General features: G+C 42.9%; 1 protein-coding gene across 1 annotated transcript in view; it reads right to left on the reverse strand.

Annotated features, from left to right (window-relative positions):
• Window positions 1-19,326, reverse strand: part of SMCHD1 (structural maintenance of chromosomes flexible hinge domain containing 1) — a 1,156,633-nt gene that overhangs the window by 626,433 nt on the left and 510,874 nt on the right. The window contains 2 exon segments of the mRNA XM_029591083.1: window positions 16,039-16,154; window positions 16,156-16,188. Coding sequence (XP_029446943.1) covers window positions 16,039-16,154; window positions 16,156-16,188 — 149 coding nt within the window.

The raw sequence follows: 19,326 nt of genomic DNA on the forward strand, positions 1-19,326 counted from the left end.
TCCACCTTAACCAGGGTGGAACCAGACTGCTGGCGCTAACCTTTAAAAGGAGATAGAGCAGCTTTTAAACTAGAACAAAGGGGAAAGCCGACAGTCGCTCAGCAGCCCATGGTTCGGAGAGATGTATCCTTTAAAGGATACTAATGATGCATTAGAATTAGGGGCATCCCGACAGTGAGGTTCCAATAATTAGAAAAGTAGTCCAAGTGCCTTGTAACTAAAAACTCACCTGAGCAAAAAATTCTAACTTATCCCTATCAATTAAAGCAGAATAAAAATACAATCAAAAAACAAACTTTGAAATGTTTGTATGCTAATGCCAGAAGTCTAAGAAGTAAGATGGGAGAATTAGAATGTATAGCAGTAAATGATGACATTAGACTTAATTGGCATCTCAGAGACATGGTTGGAAAGAGGAGATAACCAATGGGACAGTGCTATACCGGGGTACAAATTATATCGCAATGACAGAGAGGAGCAGTCGGGAGGAGGTGTGGCGCTTTATGTATGGGATGGCATAGAGTCCAACAGGATAAACATCCTGCATGAGACTAAATACAAAATTGAATCTTTATGGGTAGAAATCCCTTGTGTATCAGGGAAGACTACAGTGATAGGGGTATACTACCGTCCACCTGGTCAAGATGGTGAGATGGACAGTGAAATTGCTAAGAGAAATTAGGGAAGCTAACCAAATTGGTAGTGCAGTAATAATGGGAGACTTCAATTACCCCAATATAGACTGGGTAAATGTATCATCGGGTCACGCTAGAGAGATAACGTTCCTGGATGGAATAAATGATAGCTTTATGGAGCAATTGGTTCAGGAACCGACGAGGAGAGGGAGCAATTTTAGATCTAATTCTCAGTGGCGCACAGGACTTGGTGAGAGAGGTAACCGGTGGTGGGGCCGCTTGGCAATAGTGATCATAATATGATCAAATTTGATTTAATGACTGGAAAAGGAACAGTGTGCAAATCCAAGGCTCTCGTGCTAAACTTTCAAAAGGGAAACTTTGATAAAATGAGAAAAATTGTTAGAAAAAAACTGAAAGGAGCAGCTACAAAAGTAAAAATGTCCAAGAGGCGTGGTCATGTTAAAAAATACCATTCTAGGAAGCACAGTCCAGATGTATTCCACACATTAAGAAAGGTGGAAAGGAAGGCCAAAACGATTACCGGCATGGTTAAAAGGGGAGGTGAAAGAAGCTATTTTTAGCCAAAAGATCTTCATTCAAAAATTGGAAGAAGGATCCAACAGAAGAAATAGGATAAAGCATAAACATGGCAAGTTAAATGTAAGACATTGATAAGACAGGCTAAGAGAGAATTTGAAAAGAAGTTGGCTTGTAGAAGCAAAAAACTCACAGTAAAAACTTTTTTAAAATATCCAAAGCAGAAAAGCCTGTGAGGGAGTCAGTTGGACCGTTAGATGATTCAAGGGGTTTAAAGGGGCACTTAGAGAAGATAAGGCCATCGCGGAAAGAATTAATGATTTCTTTGCTTCGGTGTTTACTGAAGAGGATGTTGGGGAGGTACCCGTAATGGAGAAGGTTTTCATGGGTAATGATTCAGATGGACTGAATCAAATCACGGTGAACCTAGAAGATGTGGTAGGCCTGATGACAAACTGAAGAGTAGTAAATCACCTGGACCGGATGGTATACACCCCAGAGTTCTGAAGGAACTAAAAATGAAATTTCAGACCTATTAGTAAAAATTTGTAACTTATCATTAAAATCATCCATTGTACCTGAAGACTGGAGGATAGCAAATGTAACCCCCAATATTTAAAAAGGGCTCCAGGGGCGATCCGGGAAACTACAGACCGGTTAGCCTGACTTCAGTGCCAGGAAAAATAGTGGAAAGTATTCTAAACATCAAAATCACAGAACATATAGAAAGACATGGTTTAATGGAACAAAGTCAGCATGGCTTTACCCAGGGCAAGTCTTGCCTCACAAATCTGCTTCACTTTTTTGAAGGAGTTAATAAACATGTGGATAAGGTGAACCGGTAGATATAGTATACTTGGATTTTCAGAAGGCGTTTGACAAAGTTCCTCATGAGAGGCTTCTAGGAAAAGTAAAAAGTCATGGGATAGGTGGCGATGTCCTTTCGTGGATTGCAAACTGGCTAAAAGACAGAAACAGAGAGTAGGATTAAATGGGCAATTTTCTCAGTGGAAGGGACGTGGACAGTGGAGTGCCTCAGGGATCTGTATTGGGACCCCTTACTGTTCAATATATTTATAAATGATCTGGAAAGAAATACGACGAGTGAGATAATCAAATTTGCAGATGACACAAATTGTGCAGAGTAGTTAAATCACAAGCAGATTGTGATAAATTGCAGGAAGACCTTGTGAGACTGGAAAATTGGGCATCCAAATGGCAGATGAAATTTAATGTGGATAAGTGCAAGGTGATGCATATAGGGAAAAATAACCCATGCTATAATTACACGATGTTGGGTTCCATATTAGGTGCTACAACCCAAGAAAGAGATCTAGGTGTCATAGTGGATAACACATTGAAATCGTCGGTTCAGTGTGCTGCGGCAGTCAAAAAAGCAAACAGAATGTTGGGAATTAATAGAAAAGGAATGATGAATAAAACGGAAAATGTCATAATGCCTCTGTATCGCTCCATGGTGAGACCGCACCTTGAATACTGTGTACAATTCTGGTCGCCGCATCTCAAAAAAGATATAATTGCGATGGAGAAGGTACAGAGAAGGGCTACCAAAATGATAAGGGGATGGAACAACTCCCCTATGAGGAAAGACTAAAGAGGTTAGGACTTTTCAGCTTGGAGAAGAGACAACTGAGGGGGGATATGATAGAGGTGTTTAAAATCATGAGAGGTCTAGAACGGGTAGATGTGAATCGGTTATTTACTCTTTCGGATAGTAGAAGGACTAGGGGACACTCCATGAAGTTAGCATGGGGCACATTTAAAACTAATCGGAGAAAGTTCTTTTTTACTCAACGCACAATTAAACTCTGGAATTTGTTGCCAGAGAATGTGGTTTGTGCAGTTAGTATAGCTGTGTTTAAAAAAGGATTGGATAAGTTCTTGGAGGAGAAGTCCATTACCTGCTATTAAGTTCACTTAGAGAATAGCCACTGCCATTAGCAATGGTTACATGGAATAGACTTAGTTTTTGGGTACTTGCCAGGTTCTTATGGCCTGGATTGGCCACTGTTGGAAACAGGATGCTGGGCTTGATGGACCCTTGGTCTGACCCAGTATGGCATTTTCTTATGTTCTTATGTTCTAGAAAATAGAAATAGAAAGTAGTATTGGAAAAACACGCTCTGCGAGCGTGCAGGCTCTCCAAACTGCTTTGGAGACGGAAATGACTGAATTGCCTCATTTCCTGTGGGGGTATATGTACCCGTGCTGACGTCAGATCCGTCTCCAACAGCTAGCACGAGCACACTATACCCATTTGTTCTGAGTCCATCTGGCTACACGCTAGGAAATGGTCAATTTTCTCAGTGGAAAAGGGTAAACAGTGGAGTGCCTCAGGGATCTGTACTTGGACCGGTGCTTTTCAATATATATATATATATATATATATATATATATATATAGATAGATATATAAATGATCTGGAAAGGAATACGATGAGTGAGGTTATCAAATTGCAGGTGATACAAAATTATTTGAAGTAGTTAAATCACAAGCAAACTGTGATACATTACAGGAGGACCTTGCAAGACTGGAAAATTGGGCATCCAAATGGCAGATGAAATTTAATGTGGATAAGTGCAAGGTGTTGCATATAGGGAAAAATAACCCTTGCTGTAGTTACACGATGTTAGGTTCTATATTAGGAGCTACCATCCAGGAAAAAGATCTAGGCATCATAGTGGATAATACTTTAAAATCGTCGGCTCAGTGTGCCTGCAGCATTCAAAAAAAGCAAACAGAATGTTAGGAATTATTAAGAAGGGGATGGTTAATAAAACGGAAAATGTCATAATGCCTCTATAATCGCTCCACAGTGAGACCACACCTTGAATACTGTGTACAATTCTGGTCGCCACATCTCAAAAAAGATATAGTTGCGATGGAGAAGGTACAGAGAAGGACAACCAAAATGATAAAGGGGATGGAACAGCTCCTCTATGAAGAAAGGCTAGAAGAGGTTAGGGCCGTTTAGCTTGGAGAAGTGACGGCTGAGGGGGGATATGACAGAGGTCTTTAAGATCATGAGAGGTCTTGAACGAGTAGATGTAACTCGGTTATTTTACACTTTCAAATAATAGAAGGACTAGGGGGCATTCCATGAAGTTAGCAAGTAGCACATTTAAGACTAATCGGAGAAAAATTCTTTTTCACTCAACGCACAATAAAGCTCTGGAATTGTTGCCAGAGGATGTGGTTAGTGCAGTTAGTGTGGCTGGGTTCAAAAAAGGTTTGGATAAGTTCTTGGAAGAGAAGTCCATTAATGGCTATTAATCAAGTTTACTTGGGGAATAGCCAATACTGATGCAATTAATAGCCACTGCTATTAATTGCATCAGTAGCATGGGATCTTCATATTGCTTGGATAATTGCCAGGTTCTTGTGGCCTGGTTTGGCCTTTGTTGGAAACAGGATTCTGGGCTTGATGGACCCTTGGTCTGACCCAGCATGGCAATTTCTTATGTTCTTCTGTTCTTAAGAATCAAACAGAAATCCTAATATTGCACTACATTTCTTATCCAATTTGTGTTATGATACAATAAGGACAAATTAAATCATAAGATGGGACAAGAGAAAACATAGGAGATAATAACAAGAAATACATCCAAAATAATATGGCATTACATAGGGTTATAACCGGAAATCTTTCATTTACCCTCATGTTAACTAGCTACTGGAGAGGAGGTGGATGGCTTTCGGGCCATATAAATTGCTGTATTAGGTCTGGTTGTAAGAAACAAATGACTCATCACCTCTTTTTAACAAACATCTACAAGGATATCTTAGTGTGAAAGTAAAATACCAAGGAAATAACTTCTTGTCTAAAGGCCAAAAAATCTCTTCACTTTCACTTTTATTTATGTATTTATTTATGATTTTTTAATGTACCGATGTTCAATAAGAGATATCACATCAGTTTACAGTAACGGTACAGAAAGTATTTCCCTATCCTGTGTGATTGGAGATAAATCAGGATAAATTCTATAACTTGATCATAAAAATGTAACTGGAAACTTTCTAAAGAAATTTCTCATTCAATCATTCCCATCTCTAGAAGAGATAAAGCAAACTATTAAAGTTTCCTATCTAATACTTCTAAATCTGAATTTTCTAGGAAATTTGTTAAATTTTGAGAAATAAGCAACCCCGCAAGCTATCCCCAAATTTTTGAAGCCCTTTTATTTCAGAAATGACACGAATTTATGGATGGCATTTTGTCCTCAGGAAAACCAAGGGTTTCAATTAAGAAGCGCTCTTAAAAGTAGTATAGGAAATTCCCCAACAACTTGAGGAAAAATTTAAATCCGCAAATTCAAACTGTCTGGTATTATTTTCTAACGTCTCCAGTCTCCTAGAAGATGCGAGTTAATCTTTAATTATTGCCAAATTTACAGTTTGAAACAATTGAATTTTATTCTCTATTTCAGCAACTTTATTTGTAAGTATGAAATAGTTTGTTGAATCTCTGAAATCTTTTGCTGGTTATTATACACGATTGAGTCCACTTTGCTTTCAAGACGCTTTAAGGAAATGCCGAAGCCCGCTACCAAGTCCCAGAGAGCTTCTAGGGTGACTGCCTCAGGTTTTGGGCGTTGCAGCCAAGTTTCACCCTGAATGCAGGCTGGAGATATCTCCTGGTTCCAGTCTGTAAGGCTTGTAGCTTTTTCTCTCCCCAGGTAAATCTTTGGTTGTACTACCAGGTTGTCTCCAGTGCCGGTGCTCATCTCTGCTCCGGTGCTGGAAAGGCAGTCCACGCCCTGCAGACTGCTGGCCGATGCTCCCTCGAACTCAGTCGCAAATGCCGCATTGGCAACCTCCGACTGTAATGCATCTCCGCCGGGGCACGCTGCGAGGGAGGCTGTCGTTGGTCCAGGCTGTGGGACGTCTCCTCAGTGAGAGGCTCCTGCTCTCCTACTTCTATCGGGCTTTCCCGACCAAACAATCCGGTTGGGACAAAAACTGAAGGATTTCCAATTGTGTCAGGGAAGGTATGGTTCAGAGGGAAAAACCCTCACTTTCCCTTTTCGTTTGGTGGCATTCTCAATGATAATTACAAGGAAACTGTTCAGCAGAATCACAGCGAGGATAGCAAATGTTGCTACCGTAACAAGTGTTCTCACAGAACAGCAGGATGTTAGTCCTCACATATGGGTGACAAAATAGGATGGAGCCCAATCACGGGACACTTCTGTCAAAGTTTCCAGAACTTTGACTGGCCCCTACTGGGCATGCCCAGCATGGCACTAACCATGCAGTCAGCAGGGGTCCCCCTTCAGTCTTGTTAAAAAGCTACAGGTAATGCCGAAAATAAAATAAGAAAAGGTTATGAACCCAACCACCGCGGGGCGGCAGGTGGGTTACGTGAGGACTAACATCCTGCTGTCCTCTGAGAACACCTGTTACAGGTATGCAACATTTGCTTTCTCACAGGACAAGCAGGATGGTAGTCCTCACATATGGGTGAGTATCGAGCTGAGGATGTCAGAGTATGAACAAAATGTACTCAGGCGTGCAAGGCATTAGGCCTGGGATGAAATTTGGCCGAGGGAATCCTGAACCCCACCAGGCAGGCGGAAGGGTGTTGGTACGTCACATGGTAAATAGGTTGCGCAAGACAGACTGGCCAAACATGGAATCTTGTCTTCTGGCTTTGTCTAAGCATAATGGGCTGTAAAGGTTATGGAGAGAACGCCAGGTGGCAGCCCTGCACATGTCAGGAAGCAGCCACTGAGCGTAGGTGTGCTACTGAAATCGGCATGGCCCTCACAGAGTGTGCTTTAACAAGGTCTGGAAGTGGAATGCCTGCTTGCTGATAGCAAAAGGATATGCAGTCCGCCAACCAGGAAGAGAGAGTCTGTTTACCCACAGGCTGCCCCAATTTGATAGGATGGAAAGAGACAAACAATTGAGTGTTTTTCCTGTGGCAGCTGTACGGTCTAGGTAGAATGCTAGAGACCGTTTGCAGTCAAGGGTAATGCAGAGCCTGCTCTCCTGGATTGGAATGGGCCTGGGGAAAAAAGGTAGGTAGTATAATGGATTGATTGAGATGAAACTCCGAAACTACCTTAGGTAAGAATTTAGGGTGAGTGCGGAGTACTACCTGCCCGGTCCTGCAGAACTTTAGTGTAAGGCGGGTAGGTAACTAGAGGCTGTAATTCACTAACTCTGCGAGCGGAAGTGGATAACCAAAAGGGAAAATCACTTTCCATGTGAGATATCTAAGGTCACAGGATTGAAGAGGCTTGAATGGTGGTTTCAAGAGCCGACCCAAAACTAGGTTGGGGTCCCAAGAAGAGGCCCGGAGGACGCAGAGGCGGCTTGAGGTGAAGCAAAGCCTTTCAAAAAACGTGTTACCAGGGGTTGTACTGATATGGGAACATCCACGACACTTTATGGAAGGCGGACATACCGCACTGACATGCATCCTGATGGAGGAAAATTTTAGACCTGACTGACAAATGCCAGAGATAGTCCAGAAACTTCGTGACTGGACAGGTAAAGGGTATGAAAGGATTGAAAAGAGCACCATGACGTGAACCTGGTCCATTTGTAAGAATCCGATTTCCTCGTAGAAGGTTTGCGTGAAGCAATCAGGTCATGGGAAAACTGGCTCAGAAAGGTTAAGTGGTTGAAGGATTAAATTTTCAAAATCATGCCGTCAGGACAAGGCTTGGGGTGGGCTTAGGCACCCGTTGTTTTGAGTGATTAGAAGCGGGTCCTTCCCACGGGAATGTGCCTGCGAATGGAGAGATCCTGAAGTACTGGAAATCACACTTGGCACGGCCAGTGGGGTGCTATCAGGATCATGGTTCTCTTGTCCTGACGTAACTTCACGAGAGTGTTCGAGAGAAGTGGAAGACAGGATGTGAATGCATAGGAGACCGGTTGCCCATGATAGGGAGAACGCGTCTCTTGGCTGGACAGTGTAGGCTGCCGAGTGAGAGAGCAGGAATTTGCCTACTTGCGATTTTTGAGGGTGACGCAAAGAGGTCTATTTGAAGATAACCCCATCGGTGGAAGATCGAGTTCACTGCTAGGGGTTGAGAGACCACTCGTGCGGTTTTGAAAGGTGCGACTGAGCTTGTCTGCCAACACCTTGTCCCTTCCCGGCAAAGTAGGTGGCCCACAGGTACATCTATTGGAGAGGGCCTCCGCCCATATCTGCGCAGCTTCCTAACACAGAAGGTAGGAGCCCGACCCTCCCTGTTTTGTTGATGTACAACAGGGCCACCTGGTTGTCCGTCTGGATCAGGATGACTCGATTGGTGAGGCCAATCCTGAAATACCCTGAGAGCATATCTGATTGCTTGCAGCTCCAGGAAATTTATTTGGTGTTTGGCTTCCTCTGGAGACCAAGATCCTTGTGTCTGCAGTCGGCCACGTGGGCTCCCCAGCCGAGGTTGGATGCATCAGTGGTGAGAGTTATTTGAGGGTCTGGAGCCTGGAAGGGCAAGCCCTGGAGGAGATTGACCTGATTCTCCACCAGGCGAGAGACTGACGGAGTGAGTCGGTTATGTGGACAATGGTCGACAGGTGGCTGAATGGATTTGAGTCCATTGTGATCTTAGACCTTAGCATGACTCTCATGGCCAAGCAGGCCATTGGGGTGACATGAACGGAGGACGCCATTTGTCCCAGGAGGATGAGAAAGTGGCGTGCAGTCGTGGAGTGCTGACTGCAGCTGGTGTGCAAGAGACTCGGGGGTGAGAGCTCGCTGTCGAGTCAGAAAAGCCTTTGCCTGCAAGGTGTCCAAGTCTGCCCCAATGAACGATAAGGTTTGAGATGGGACTAAGTAGGATTTGTCGTAGTTGACGAGAAATCCGAAAGAAATTAGAGTGTGTAAAGTAAGATGTAGGGATGACAGAGCAGCTTGCTGAGTGGGAGCCCTGATTAACCAAATCGTCTAGATAGGGACAGACATGGACACCCTGAGTCCTGAGGAAGGCTGCAACTATAACATTTTGTGAAGACTCGTGGTTGCAGACACGAGGCCGAATGGAAAGCACTCGGTACTGATAGTGCTTGAGGCCTACTAGAAACCTCAGGTATTTGCGATGAGATGGAATTATCGCGATATGAGTGTATGCGTCCTGGAGGTCAGAGAGCAGAGCCAGTCTCCTCTTTGTAGAAGAGGAAAAAGAGAGCCCAAGGTTACCATTTTGAACTTCTCTCGCTGGAGGTACTTGTTGAGGGCACATAGATCCAGAATTGGACGAACACCCTCCCGATTTTTTTGGGAATTAGAAAGTACCGAGAATAGAACCCTAGGTCATGCTGAGAGTAGGGTACTGGTTCTATTGTCTTGGACTGGAGGAGGAGGGAGACCTCCTGTTCCAGAAGGATGGAGTGATCGGATGTTCTCCACGTCGGTAGAGGTGGGGAGTTCGGTGGAATGGAGAGAAAGTGCAGACGATAACCTTGAGCAATTATCGCTAGGACCCACTGGCCTGAGGTGATGGAGTGCTACCTGTTGTTGAAATGGCACAATCGACCTCACACTGGTATGTGGGGCAATGGAAGCTGGCTGCTGCTCTCTATGCAGGAGTCAAAAACCGGAAGCAGGGCTCGGCTGAGGAGCTGCTTGCGGTTTTTATTTTCATGTCTGACTAGACTGGACTTTTTGAAATGGTCTCGTAGAACGGGCTCTAGTTGGTGGCGAGCAGGACTTCTTCGGGCGGAAGAATGACTTCTTAGAGTCCTTAAAAAAGGGCCATTTTGGAGAGTATTTATTTATTTATTATTTATTTAACATTTTTTATATACCGAAGTTCTAGCAACAATGTTGCTAATCACTTCGGTTTACATATAACATTGGTGAGTGACTTAACAAGTGTGTCTTACATGGAACAGGAAAATGAACTTGGAGAAAATGAATAAATACTAATAACAAAGAACATTAAAAACAACACAGTAGTAATAGAAAAGTTATATACAGGCGAATTAAAATAATCAATTATGAATTAGGTATCTGCAAAATGGACAAGAGGGATTGGAAGATTCTCAGAAGGCATCAGAGAGAGCTGTCCTCAGGGTCTTATGATGGTCCCTCGTGTTCCGCCACAGTCCGCTGAATCTGCTCGCCAAACAGATTGTCTCCTACACAGGGCAGTTCAGACAATCTGTCCTGAACTTGAGGGCGCAGGTCGGAAGACTTGAGCCAGGCCCATCGTCTTGCCGAGATAGCAGCTGCAGATACCCTGGTAGCAGTGTCAAAGATATCGTAAGATGATCTGATCTCATGCTTGCCTGCCTCAAAACCCTTGTTTACTAGGGTTTGGAGTTGCTCTTGATTTGCTGAGGCAGAGAAGAAAGTCTTGTATCTGCTTAAATAAGACCCTATTATATTGGGTCATATAGAGCTGATAAGAGGAGGAAATTCTGGAGACGAGCATTGATCCCTGGAAAACACGGCGACCAATGGCATCTTAGAAATTTCTGTTTCCTTGCCTGTGGGAAAGGAAGTGTGAGGTTTTGATCCTCCTTACTCTTTTCTGGGCAGATTCAACAACCACAGATTGGTGATCAAATGAGGGTTGCGGAAAGCCTGGAGCTGACTGAACGAGATAGGTGGTGTCAGCTTTCCTGTGGACTGGAGCAATAGAGCCAGGAGTGCCCAGTTCTTTTTGAGGAGATCCAGAAGAACCTGGAGGATAGGGATGGAGGTTATTTCCTTGGGAGCATCCAGGGAATTGTAACAGCTCCATCATCTGATGCCTGTCATCTTGTTCAGTTTGCAATTGGAAGGGAACCAATTCAGACATCTCCTTCACAAAATTTATGAAGAAAAGGTCCTCTGGAGGAGAACACTTTCTGCTTTCAGTAGGTGAAGGTGGTGAAGGCAAATCATCAGTGTCTGGTGCAGAATCATCAGGCCAGGTGTCGTAGGGATCAGCACCTGCTCCTCTAGGGACTACAGGAGGGACAGGGCGGTGGGATCCCCGAAGGTCCTGGTTGAGGCTCCGAAGGACTCGAAGGAATAACTGGAGGCATCGGTTCAGGCATCAAGGGCATCGATGGATGGCTCGGTGGTGCCGATGGATGCGTCAGCAGCGATGGGTGGATCGGTGGCAGCGGACGTAACGGCATCGACAGCTGAGGCATCGGGAGAGCTCCCAATGGAGGGATGCGGAACGGTGTTTTTCTCCCAATGACAAGCAAGCGGGGAGGGCAACCGGAGCCATCGGTGACCCGGGGTCCATCGGTGGAAAAGCGGCCATAAGCCTTCCATCCTCGAGAGCAGTGGTGCCAACACTGCTGGAATTGGGTCAGTGGTCAGTTCCGCAATCGGTACCAGTGTCGGTGCTGGAGGAACCTGGAGCCGATGCATCACCTTGTCGATGGCCTCCTGAACCATCCAGTCCAGTTCTTCTCGGAGACCTGGAGCAAGCAGCTCCGACTCCGGAACAGAAGGAGGCAGAGGCATAGCCGGAGGGACCACCGTTAAAGGCAGAGTCGCGACTCTCGATACCCTGTCAGGTGAGGATTGCCTCGGTGACCCGGTAGCCAAAAAGGTCAGTGCCTTTTCTGGACGGGGTTTCTTCGACAGCGGCTCAGATGATGGCGAGGTCGATGATTTCGCTCCCTCAATGGTCCGAGACTTTTGATGCCGGTGGCGATGTTTATCTCTACGATCCCCTCGGTCTGAGGGGGAGTAGAGGGTGTTAAAGGCCGAGAAGTCGTCGATGCCGGACGGTCACCAACCGGAGGTCTATGCTGGCGCGAAGTTGACGGTGCCGGTTCTGACGACGTCAATACAATAGACAGCGTCGGGGTTTGAGCATGGAAGAGAAGTTCCATCTTCTCCATTCTAGCCTTGCAACCTTTTGGTGTCATATGGGCACATTTGGTGCAGGTTAGGACATCGTGTTCACATCCGAGACACATTACGCAGACCTTGTGAAGGTCTGTAGTGGACATGGTGTGATTATGGCATCCGGGCACCGGCAGAACCCCGATGCCATGGCCATGAAAAAATTGAGCCGCGGTACGGTCGACGTCCAGTAGGCCGCGAGGTCCAAACGCGATGGTAATCGACGGAAAACGGGTAAAAAAACTTACCGGAGTACCGCAGCTTGAAAAAGTTGAAGGAGGGACCCCTGTGGGGTAAATTAAATTTTAGTAATTCCATGAGGAAAGTTCCTGTCAGGAATCTCTCCAGAGCTCCTTAACCATGTGGCTACTGCTGCATGGAAAGAAGAAGACTGAAGGGGGACCCCTGCTGGCTGCAGGGTTAGTGCCATGCTGGGCATGCCCAGTAGGGGCCAGTCAAAGGTCTGGAAACTTTGACAGAAGTGTTCAGTGATTGGGCTCCATCCTGTGATGAAAAATATATGTCCCATAATTTTAGAGCACTGTTGCCACCATCACACTCCCCCTTCCCCCACCCAGGCTTATTCTGCTCCTCTCTGCATCAATGGATCCTCACCAGCTCTGATGACATCAGGCAACAGACCTTGCACTAAATGGTCTCTGTTGATCTTGAGTGTCCAGCTCCAGCACCCAGAGGTTTGCTCCACCTACCAGTGCTGGAAAGAACTAAATTTTTTGAACTAGGGCACAGGATATCTTGTAGCTTATGGGCACAAAATTGTCAAGTAGTAGGAACTCTCAAATGCAAACCCAACAAATGAAATGATCCAGGATAGAAAGGTAGGAGGCAGAATGCCAATTTAATATTGGTCTTTGCCAAATTAGTGCTAGTTTCAAACTACCTAAAAACGATTGCGTGATGTGTACTGGACTGAATATAATTGAGGATTGATAAAAATGCTTACCAGCTAACTTACCCTCATTTTTTGGCACAATCCTGAGCGGGGAATAGAATAATTTGTCATGGGGTATATATATATATTTTTTTTTAAAGGTCCTGCCACCCTTTTCAGGGGTACCTCCTTTTCTGTTTTTTGTCTTGCCACAGCCTTAGGCTGGTAGAGGTACAAAGAATCACAAATGTTGCCTGATGGTGGCTGCATGGGGTGAGAAAACTTTGCAAAAAACCATCAGCAAAGAACTTTATCAGCTTTCACACTGGATATTTGTCAAGCCAAGGGACCATAGCCTTAAACTTGACTGGGGATGGTGTCACTGGCATCGGCAAAGTAACGAGCATAATGACCCTGAGCTTGTCTGTCCCTGGGATTTCTACACTAACAGTAGGGATGAGTGGAGCTGCAATTGGAGCAGACATATCTGAACTTATGTTTCAGGTACATTCCCTGAATTGTACTACAAATACGCCATCCCAATCTCTGGGTGTAGGACACCTGCTCAAGATTCATAAGCCTCTGAAATCTTATTTTGTCTAGCCATAAATCAAGGACTCAATAATGCCATGTAATGGATTGGTCCTCAGACATGCTTTTTCTGAACTTGATATCGTAGTTCAGCTGTACCCACCCATTATACTGCCTATATGTCCTTATGGTTATATGCAAGTATATCATCAAATATGGATTGTTCAGGTTTCTTTTCCACTACCAAACTCATGAAGATATGTAATGCAGAAATTAATAGATATATAAACACAGGTTTTTTTTTCAGGAGTCCCCACTTATCTTTTGATTCACCATTTCCTCCCTCCTGATCTCATCAGTCATGAGAAAATGTTCGGAACCGTATATACTATGTATAACTTGAGAAATTTATGCCAGAAAATAGGCCCAAAAAAGCTGGATCGACATATACGCAAACCATCCGTGTATACTTTCTGCGCATATTTTCCACATATACTATAACTTTCCCTTGGTATGCGCGTACATGTGTACCAACTGCCAAAACTCCGATATTAGCAGTTAGCTACTTAACTTATGCGGCTAACACTGGTCGTGCTGCTGACCAATTTTAAAGTTAGCATACCATGTGACGTTTTTCAAAACAGACATGACTTTTCTTGAATTCTTATCTTCCTGATAGACTGCTCATTTTAAAACCTTTCAATGGATTTTGGTCTCAAAATGTCATATCTTACTTATACATGAGATCGACTTATACACAAGTATATATATATATATATATATTATAATATAATATATATATATAGGTAATTTCCTTTTTCCAAATCTTATTTCCCCTTTCCTTTTGCTACTTTATTTCTTGCTTTTGACATCGCCACACATCACTACCACCTGCTTTTTATGGAAGAGATTTTCTCTTTTTGAAAGCCTTTACCACATTTTGAATTATGTTAGCCAACAGAAGCTTCTCATCACTGGTATATCAGTAGAGAAAGTCATAAGCCTGATGTATCATGGTGTAGTGCATTGCTGGTGTAACAAAGCAACCAGACTAACAGAGAAGAAGGGAAAACGTTTCTGCCTTGGGGGGCATAATTGTTACAGGTTGTTTCGCCAGCCGACCCCTATTTTTCACCGGAGTCACCGCCTATCCTATTATTACAAAGATGCTGATACACACAGCTGGTCTCATGCTGCTTTCCTTGCTCCTTAAGCTTTTCCATGAGATTCTCTTGGTCATTCCCATCATTCGAGAAATGCATAGCTGTATGAGGCTGGGCAGATTAGGATATATCACCAGACGACTTGGATACTGGGTCCATGCTTACACGAGAGCCTCTTCCCTATGTCTATCAGCTTATGTGAGGGCCTTTTTTTCCTGTAGCTGACTTGTCAGGTGGCATGACATCATGCATTCAGGCACCTGTATGGCTGTCTGTGAAGGGCCTCCCAGATCAGTCAGCTGGTCACTTGAATTGCTGAACACTTGTCTCCTTGTTTGTGCTGCACTTTATTGGTCCCAGGCTTCGTTTGTGTGCTCCTGTGCCAACAGAAGCTGAAAATTGAGAGATGCTGCCCTCAGACGAGGGACACTTGGTGGAAATTTGATGTTTGCAAGCAAAGCTCATCACAAGAAATCAGAAGCCGAAATGGGAAATACATGCTAAAAGGTAAGCAGCCGAAAGAAGAGAACACTGGGTATACTAGCAGACTCTCAGGTAACTGCATTTGCCAATCATCCTCAACCTCTTTCCTTCCCTTTCTCCCCAGGATGTACTCCTCATAAAGTACCACAGAGCTTGCATCTCCATTAGTCAAGATTGGAGGGACCCCATCCCCAACCCCAGTGCCAGCAGTCACACATCCCCTCTGCAGCATCTCAGGATCAAGAGTGAGAGATAAATGACTTGGATCCTGCACATAAGACTCACCTAGTGCAGCATCCTGTGTCACAAGTATGAGCATTGCCCCCATTGTGGACTCTCCACCCTGATATAGGTATTGCCTACGGTTATACATCTTTAATTTAGTTATGATTCAGGTTTTATAGTCTTTCAAAAATTAGCAGCCTCTACATTTTTCCAAAGATTTTAAAAAATAAATTTGTATTTTAACATTTTTAAAAAATCCTGGCATTTTTCATTAGCTCTGAGGTAAGAATACTTGAATATACAATCCAGTGTCTCTGTACTCTAAAACTATGAGTGCTTTGTTTTTTGCCTTTTTGATGAATGTTTTTACTTGATTTTTGACACAACACATTTTACTCATTCACTTTTCAACAATTACATTCACACACCAATATTTTGTCTGTTTCCTTCTTGTTAAAAGAATACAGATGAAAAACTTCATTCTGATTTTTTAACCACTAACATGGAAAAATCTGACCCAAGACAGTTATAAAGCCTGCAGTTGTTCTCAGATTTAGTTTTAGTAAACTGCTTTTGAATTTATTTTAGTTTACTAAAGACATGCTGCTTACATCTCTCTCCTATAAATGCCAGTCCTTCAGCACAAATAAATTCTCTCTCGAAGATATAAGCATAAAATGAAATTATTTTGAAAAACAACTCAAGTAAACACTCCTTTAACATGATTAATATACATACCTAACTGTAAAAGAACTCTCCAGAGATACATGATCATCATGAAATGAAACTTGACAATAACGCACATCTTTTATAGTTGTAGGAACTTTAACATCAGGCAACAGCCCTTGCACTAAAATGGTCTCTGTTGACCTTGGGTGTCCAGTTAACCTATAAAAAAAAAGTGTAAGTGAAAATGGCTAAAGACTAATCATTCAACCAATATTAGAACTGTTCTTTATGGTATATTTAATTTATAAGTCCCTATTGGACCATCATATTAAACACTCCCAGTCAAATGACCTTTATTGCTTTACTTATAATCATAGGTGCTGTTACTCTAACTTGTCTCTTTAAAGGAGTAAACATTAATCATTTACAGTATAAGACATTTACATCGTGCTGCAAGTAGGCAAATAGTCTTAATCACTTGAGAATCCTTTATTTGTTGAGCAAGGTAACTGCTTGAATTGCATTATTCAATCAGAAAGATGGGTACAATATCACATCATAATATCCTTATCAGATGCAGACATGGAATATATGACAGAAGTTGTAAAAAACTGACAAATTGATGCACAGCCAATATGGGCATGATTAATGCCAATCAGCTTTCAAAAGACTAGATTACATCATATGTTCTAGTCACATAAACATCAACTCCTTTGACAACGTATTATAGAAATGATTACTATAATAGCAACTAAAAGGCTTTGAGTGGGGATTTTGATTCTGTACTATGGAGGATTTGGAAGAACCATATCTGCCAATGATAAAGAACTCTTTCAGAAGGAGACATGATAAAATATCAGTAATTACACAGAGTCTGGAATGCAAGGAAGTGCAAGAGAGCTTGAGGCTGAACGGAAGTGTGAGAGACTTGCTCTTTGAGGAACAAACCAAAAATATCCTAAGCGATAATTGTCATAGTAAAAGGTAAATCAGAAAATGTGGCTGTCACAGCATCACATGGAGTCAAAAAGTTCAAATAGGAACCTCCATCACTACTGAGAAATGGCTATTAGCAAGGCAACTGAAACCTCCTTTAGCATGATCTGAAGAAGCTACAATCTCTATAACGTATCTATGGCAAAGAATCATGGTGCAAATAAAGAAATTAAAATAGAGATTTCTTCCCTTACAATACAAATCCCTATTTCAAAAATATGGAGGAAATGATTTCATTTTTAGAAAATACTGTGATACAACTGTAAGACAGTCAAATAATCACTGAAACTGAAAAATAACTTCAAACAAGTAAATAGGAGTGGAAGAAAATTTCAGAAGTTTGGGATTTCAGAGAAAATGAAAAGTGATAATTCAGTGAAATTTATGGGGTTGTTTCTGCCAAACTACTAAAAATCAGTTTCTGAAACTGAAAATGTGGAGAGTGCATTTCACATTACATCTACAAGAAAATTACCCAAGACCAATAATGACATTTTGAAACAGCTTCAGTAACTGAGCAAGTATTATGGTTGCGATGTTAGCATATTTGATATGCAGAAGTGCCGCCTGTAATGGGGTGCCCATTCACCCAGGCTGGAGGCCATCACACTTTATCCAGTCCCAAACCTACAGCTGGAATGTGTGGGGAAGGGGCTGTGATCTCATAACATAAGAAATGCCATACTGCGACATATGAAAGGTCCATCAAGCCTGCTATCCTGTTTCCAACAGTGGCTAATATAAGTCATATGTACCTGGCAAGTACCCAAACATTAGACAGATCAAAAGCTACTATTGTTTATTAATTACTGTAATAGACGTTTATGGATTAAACCTCTAGGAATTTATCCAAACCTTTTTTAAACCCAGTAACACTAACTGCTGAAACCACATCCCCTGGCAATGAATTCCAGAGTTTAACTATGCGCCGAGTAAAAAAAGAATTGTCTTCAATTTGTTTTAAATGAGCTACTTGCTAACTTCATGGGGTGCCCCCCTAGTCCCCTCTGTTATCTAAGAGAGTAAATAACCTATTTAACATTAACTTGTTCAAGTCCTTTCATGATTTTGTAGACATCTATCAAATCCCTCCTCATTTGTCTCTTCTCCAAAGTGAACAGCCCTAACTTCTTTAGCCTATCCTCATAGGGCAGCCATTCCATGCCCCAGATTTTGGATGCCCTTCTCTTCACTTTCTCCAGTGCAACTAGATCCTTTTTGAGATGTGGTGATGAGAATTGCACACAGTATTCAAGGTACAGTCTCACCAAGGAGCAAAACAGAGGCATTATGACATCCTCCATTTTATTTTCCATTCCCTTCCTAATTCCTAACATTGTTTGCTTTTTTGATCACCACAGCACACTGGGCCAACAATTTCAATGTATTATCCCTATGACACCTAGATCTCTTTCCTGCGTGGTAACTCCTAAGATAGAACATATCATTGTGTAACTACAGCAAGGGTTATTTTTCCCTATATGCATCACTTTGCACTTGTCCACATTAAATTTCATCTGCCATTTGGAAGCCCAATCTTCCAGTCTCACAAGGTCATAAGAACATAAGAACATGCCATACTGAGTCAGACCAAGGGTCTATCCAGCCTAGCATCCTGTTTCCAGTAGTGGCCAATCCCAGCCATAAGAACCTGGCAAGTACCCAAACACTAAGAAGATCCCATGCTACTGATGCTAGTAATAGCAGTGGCTATTTTCTAAGTCAACTTAAGAACATAAGAACATAAGAAATTGCCATGCTGGGCCAGACCAAGGGTCCATCAAGCCCAGCATCCTGTTTCCAACAGAGGCCAAAACCAGGCCACAAGAACCTGGCAATTACCCAAACACTAAGAAGATCCCATGCTACTGATGCAATTAATAGCAGTGGCTATTCCCCAAGTAAAATTGATTAATAGCCATTAATGGACTTCTCCTCCAGGAACTTATCCAAACCTTTTTTGAACCCAGCTACACTAACTGTACTAACCACCTCCTCTGGCAACAAATTCCAGAGCTTTATTGTGCGTTGAGTGAAAAGAATTTTCTCCGATTAGTCTTAAATGTGCTACTTGCTAACTTCATGGAATGCCCCCCTAGTCCTTCTATTATTCGAAAGTGAAAATAACCAAGTCACATCTACTCGTTCAAGACCTCTCATGATCTTAAAGACCTCTATCATATCCCCCCTCAGCCGTCTCTTCTCCAAGCTCAACAGCCCTAACCTCTAGAGATGTGAATCGTGTGATCGATTGTCTTAACGATCGATTTCGGCTGGGGGGGAAGGAATCGGATCGTCGCGGTTTTGTTTCTTTAAATATCGGGTAAATCGTAAATCGGGGGAGGGCGGGAAAACCGGCAC

This window comes from Rhinatrema bivittatum, chromosome 2 (genome assembly GCF_901001135.1).
Source record: "Rhinatrema bivittatum chromosome 2, aRhiBiv1.1, whole genome shotgun sequence".
NCBI lineage: Eukaryota > Metazoa > Chordata > Amphibia > Gymnophiona > Rhinatrematidae > Rhinatrema > Rhinatrema bivittatum.